This window comes from Neopelma chrysocephalum, unplaced genomic scaffold (assembly GCF_003984885.1).
Source record: "Neopelma chrysocephalum unplaced genomic scaffold, ASM398488v2 Primary Assembly neopelma1_84, whole genome shotgun sequence".
Lineage (NCBI taxonomy): Eukaryota > Metazoa > Chordata > Aves > Passeriformes > Pipridae > Neopelma > Neopelma chrysocephalum.
In genome coordinates this window covers 680,424-686,632 of record NW_020897746.1, presented here as the reverse complement: position 1 = coordinate 686,632, position 6,209 = coordinate 680,424, and the positions used below count along the sequence as shown (strand labels likewise).

General features: G+C 48.6%; 1 protein-coding gene across 1 annotated transcript in view; it reads right to left on the bottom strand.

The window, feature by feature from the left end:
• The window catches only part of DNAH9 (dynein axonemal heavy chain 9), a 118,469-nt gene that overhangs the window by 15,800 nt on the left and 96,460 nt on the right, over positions 1–6,209 (bottom strand). Inside the window, exon 50 of the mRNA XM_027691821.1 lies at positions 1,673–1,861. Coding sequence (XP_027547622.1) covers positions 1,673–1,861 — 189 coding nt within the window. The remainder of the gene's footprint in view (positions 1–1,672; positions 1,862–6,209) is intronic.

Below are 6,209 nucleotides of genomic sequence, written 5' to 3'. Positions count from 1 at the left end.
CAGATTTATCTGCATCACTAGCAGTGTGAGCGGGAGGTTGAGGGAGGGCATTTTCCCCGCCTACTCCGCTTTGATGAGACCCCACGTGCAGAGCTGCCTTCAGCTCTGAAGGAAACAACATCAGAAGGATGTGGAGCAGCTGGAGAGAGTCCAAAGGAGGCCATGAAGACACTCTGAGGGCTGGAGCCCCTCTGCCCTGGAGACAGGTTGGAAGAGCTGGGGGTGTTCACCTGGGGAAGAGAAGGCTCCGGGGAGCCACTTGGAGCCACTTCCAGTGCCTAAAGGGGCTCTGAGAGAGCTGGAGAGAGACTTTGGTCAAGGGCCTGGAGGGACAGAACAAGGAGGAATGGCTTCAAGACAGAGGGCAGTGTTAGATGGGTTACTGGGAAGAAATTCCCTGTGAGGGTGGGGAGGCCCTGGCACAGGTTGCCCAGAGAAGCTGTGGCTGCCCCATCCCTGGAAGTGTCCAAAGCCAGGTTGGACGGGACTGGGAGCAACCTGGGACAGTGGAAGGTGTCCCTGCCCATGGCAGGGGGTGGAAGGAGATGTCTTTAGTGTCCCTTCCAACACAAACCATTCTGGGATTCCATGATTTATCAGTGGTGTCCCATTCTACAGTGTCCTTTTCATCTAGTTTTCTTTCCCCACTTCTGTTTTGAACAAACACAAGCTGTATAAGCAATCCAAGGGTTTTGCCTGCAGAGCCCTAAACCAGCCCAAGCCCCACTGGCTCAGATCACACTCCTCCCTGTCCCTCTCTCTGAGACAGCCTGGAAGGACATCCCTAACCCCTCATAAGGCAGCTGTTCTGCTGCAAAACAGCATTAGAAGGTCCAGAAATGCTTCTCTGACAGGGGAGGCCATTGCTGGGTGTGACAACCAGAGTTACCTGTGCCAGATGTCTGAGCAGAGGGGGCCTTTCATTTCCTATTAGAATTTGAAATTTCTAAGCACAGAGTCGGGTCATTTTTGGGACAATACTGCATTTCTTAACTAAGTTTCTGGTTTAGTACTAAAAAACACAGAACGAATTTTTTCCTCTCTCAGCCTAAAGAACTGGCTGATTTTGTCAGCCCTTTGATTTGGCCATCACTGCCCCACTGTGATCTTATTTAAAAGCTTCTTGGCATTATTTCCTGATGTATGAGAGGAACCTGCTAGAAATAAGCGAAATATTAAATGAGTTTGCAGCATGATGATCTCCATCTGGTCCTAACAGCAAGACATGGATACAACCAGCTGAGAGGCATGGCCAGCACGAACAGAGCTTGTGTCCAGCATTAAAAAAACACCTGGAGCTTTTCCAAGCCTACCAGAGAGCTGGCAGTGAGCTCTGCCTGCTCCAAGCAATTTCTTCTCCGTGCAAGTCCCTCCTTCCAGGCCATCCCTGATGGCTGGTCAGAACTGCAGAGTATTGTCCTGGGCTCCAGGCTTGGGATTTTTCTCTGTACATGGAGGAATCAAGACAATTTCATGGAGCAAGGACACCACAACTGCCCCACAGAGGCATAAATCACACGTGGCTATGTCCTGCTCCCTAACCCAACTCAGCAGGGACACAGGGCTGCTCCTCATTTTTGAGATCCCCTCCATTGGGGATCCTTGTGGACACCAGAATTCATGGCCATGGTAATCTCAGGAACAGCAGCTTCTCAGAGGAATCAGGACTTACTTTGAGCTGGTGCAGATACGGTTTCCAGACGCCCTCCAGGAGGTCCTGGCGGTATTTCCTGGTGAAGTAGCCCAGGTAGGACACGAAGGCCGTGATCAGCAGGACATCCCCACACAAGGTGCTCTGCTGCTCTTTGAAGGCCTTCACAGCCTCACCCCATCTCACGTTCTCAGAAGCCAGTCCCCCAACCTGCAAATGCCCAAATCAAATTAAACATTCATAGAACCATGGAATGGGTTGGGAGAGTGAAGGCTCATCTCATTCCACCCAATCCCACAGGCAGGAACACCTTCCACTAGCCCAGGTTGCTCCAAGCCCCGTCCAACCTGGCCTTCGACACTTCCAGGGATGGGGCAGCCACAGCTTCTCTGGGCAACCTGGGCCAGGGCCTCCCCACCCTCACAGGGAAGAATTCCTTCCTAATATTTAACCTATTCCTGCCCTATCAGTTAAAAGCCATTTCTGCAAACCTATTTTAATAGAAAAAAAATGACACTACTTAGGTAAGATAGTCTGGGAGATTGGGGCAGGAGGGAGGGAAGTGTTAAGAGGGATGATGGTACATGGTGTGACTCTTGGGGATGATCCTGTGCAGGGCTCAGGGTTGGATTCAGTGATCCTTGTAGGTCCCTTCCAACTCAGCACATTCTGTGACTGATCTTTGTGCTCAACAGCCACTGACGATTTTTTCCTTCGTGACTGAGCCAAAGCTGCCGTGGACACCAACCAAACTTTTGGCATGTACAGCACCCTGTGGGCAGCAGATACACAGTTCAGCTGTGCTTCCTGTAAAAAAGTACATCCTCTGACGTGCTGCCTGAACTTTTCAACTGATAAAACCTGTTGGTCCAGTGGAAAACCAGTGGAATGATCCTGCTGGCACCAGCTTCTCCACACCACCCAGGATTCCAAGCCCTCGGTACCCCTCTGCTGTCTCCTTTGAGGAGCTTTAGCCTCTTCAGTAATTCCTCACTCAGAAGCAGCCTTTTCATTTTCCTTGCAATCTTTATCTGTACAGAATGATGCAATCTTTATTATCCAGTTTCTTTTATTGTTCCTGTCTCTGCACCATTTCCATTCTCCTCCAGCCTTTGAGGTGCAGCAGAGGGGGCGGTGGGAACGCTGCACATTCAAGATTTATTTAGAATGTATTCATACAAAGATGGGGATTTTTCTCTGTTTTGTTCTCTCTTCTTTTCCTAACAAACCCTAACATCTAGTTTCAGATTGGTTTGGGGTTTGGTGAGGTTTTTTTGCCTCTGGGAGCACAGAGCTCACACACTCACAGAACTCTTAGCTCCAGCCTTTCATTCCTGACTGATAATAACCTGCTCAGCACCACTTACAGGGCATGCAAAGTAAAACTTGATTTTTCCAATATACATTACATTACATTTATCTATCTGGTGTTTCATATCTGCATCACTTGGGATCATTTTCACAATTCTTTATAGACTGTCTACATCATCACTGTGAAACCGTGCGCCCACGCACCAGCTCATCCCGCTCGACTATGATTCAGAGAATCACCAAATCAGAATGGTTTGGGTTGGAAGGGACCTTAAACCATCTCATCCCAAACCCCTGCCATGGGCAGGGACACCTTCCACTAGCCCAGGTTGCTCCAAGCCCTGTCCAACCTGGCCTTGGGCACTTCCAGGGATGGGGCAGCCACAGCTTCTCTGGGCAACCAGAGTGGTGAACTCAAGAATGAACAGACAACTGCAATAATACCTCTGATGGCCTTTCTGCCTTGCCAAAGCTGCCCCTTTGAATCAGGGAAGACCATCCCCTGGGCAGTCTGGCTCCTCCCAGGAACACAAAGAGCAGCCTCAGGTTTTCTGTGCCCCATCTGACCTCAGAGCTGCTCCTAAACCTGCCCCAGCTGAGCTGCTCTGTCACGAACATGAACCACCACCCTCCTCACAGAGCTGCAGAGGTTCCCCAGTGCCTTTTGCTGATCTCAGACTGTGTTGGTGTCCCCTTAGCCTTGCTAGAAAGCTCCTTGTGATAGGATTAGAAGCACATCTGCCTTTCTTAGGGCTGCATGACAGTTGGGGCAAAGCCTGATCAAACACAATGGTCCTCACTGGTTTCTGCAAGGGGCTCCTGGTTCAGAGATGAACAATCTGCTATAAATCCATAGGTACATCTACAACCTGTATCACTGAATTTCAGCCCATTCCTGTGGTTCCATATTGAGACCATCCAGTTATTTTACCTACAGCAGTGCTTTCTCTTCATCTGGGGGAGTTCCCATTTTTATGTTCTCAGTCTTATAAGGTTGTCTTACCTTGTAAATCCACATTCCTCATAGTGGAACATATGAAGGCTGGAAAACAGCAGGGATCAGGCAGCACAGCCTATACCTGCCCTGATCCTGCTCTGTTCTGGGCATTTTCTAGAGTCCACCTGAAGCTGGACAGACCCTGGTCTCAGCCCACATATCAGTCCTTACCTTATCTTGCTTGTTGAAAAAGAAGCAAAACACTCCTTTTAAGCTATTGGTTAATTTTAAGGATCATACCTAAATTATCCTTAATCTCAACTACAGTTACAGTGCAGAGTCCAGTTCTTCCATCTTTCCTTTGTAGTTTTTACAGATGAAGCATCTCAAGTTCTTCCCTCCAGCCTCCTTGAGGTGAACTCCCATACTACTCCCAGAGCATCTCTAAGACCAAGAAGTCTTTATTGATCTGATTTTTCTAATTCTTGTAGAGTGGCTACATACTCCTAATTAATTTCTTCAGGTTACTTTTTATCCACTTAGGTCCTACAAGTCTTTTCTTCTCCTTTGCTTGAATCACACACCACTGCCCGTTTTAATACCTTCAAGACATCCCAGATGTCTTCCACCTCAGATCCTAGAAGTCATTGGAATTCTTTTTATTTAGCAAGCAGCAAATTAAAAGCTACTCATGGGATTCCCTTTAGCCTTTGATAATGAGGGATAGTGAACACCCACTCCCCATTCACCTTCTGCACACCAGTCATGACTTTAGAGGCTTCTCTCACATCCATCCCCCCTACGCCTTTTCCAGAACAAAGAGTCCCCATCTATTTCCTCTCTTCTCACACAGAAGTGGTTCTATACTTGGCTGTAGCTTTTCTAAGTTGCCCCCAGCCTCCTGAGCTGGGTTAACCCCCTGCTCAGGCCTGTGGGATGGAGGCACTGACAACCTGATACAACGATGTTTTTCTGCTTCCTGAGTTTTTTTCTACTAATTACTAATATTAAGTTTGTCTTTCTTCCTCCAGTCAAGTGCCACATTGCTGTTCCTGAGAACTCATTTCAACCACTCCAAGAGCTCTTCAGTGAGTGATAATAGTGCAATTAGGCCCCATCCATGTAACTGCATGATTACAGTTTGTTTTCCCTGCACACATTATTTTGCATTTGTCATCACTAAATGTCATGTGCTGCATTAGCAACACCCACTCACAAACTCCAACACCAGCCAGCCTCCCTCTCTGGTGCACAGATCCCTGCTCCCTGTCCCTTGGATCCTGGAGCATCTTCCTTAGGTCATGTGAAGTTCAGGAGATGCCAATCTGGCACTGTCGGGGCTGGGATTGCCTTCAGCCCCCAGGTTCATTTGTTATTCCAAAGCATCATTCTCTGTTCAGTTCTATTCTTTAGACAACCTCAAATGTGTTTATTTCAAAGTCTGGGAACTTTATTTCTGCCCACAACCACACAGGTGACACATCCTGAATGTCAAATGAACTGCACACCAGTGAGGGCTGTCAGGAGCTATTCCTAGATCAAAGCCAGGACGCCACAGGAGATGGTGTGCAGTGCACAGCAGGAGGATGGGATGCAGGTAGTTCCTTGCCTACTCTGCAAAATGATGAATTTCATCAATTCAGTATAGAATCATGGAATTGTTAAGGTTGGAAGCTGTTCCCAGGTCATGGGGTGAGGAAGAGATGGAACCAGCATGGTCTGGGATGTGGTGTCATAGAATCATGGAATGGTTTGGGTGGGAAGGGACCCTAAAGACCACCTAATTCCACCCCCTGCTGTGAGCAGCAACACCTTCCACTATCCCAGGTTGCTCCAAGCCCCATCCAACCTGGCCTTGGACACCTCCAGGGATGGGGCAGCCACAGCTTCTCTGGGCAACCTGTGCCAGGGCCTCACAGGGAAAAATTCCTTCCATATATTGAATCTAAATTTGTCCTCTTTCTGTTTGTGCCCACTCCTCCTTGTCCTGTCACTCCAGTTCCTGATGAACAGCCCCCCTCCAGCTTCTCTGTAGCCCCTTCAGATCCTGGAAGGTGCTGTGAGGTCTCCACACAACCTTCTCTTCCCCAGGCTGAACACCTCCAGTTCTTCCAGCCTGTCAGATTTGGAAAGCTTCATGAATTTGTGTGTCTGGTATAGTGGAAGGTGTCCCTGCCCAGGGCAGAGGATTGGAATGAGATGGTTTTTAAAGTCCCTTGCAGCCCAACCCATTCTATGATTTTGTGAGTCTATGAAGGTTTCCAGGTGTTCTGCACCCCTCGGGTGTCTCCAGCCTCAGCTGCCCCCGCT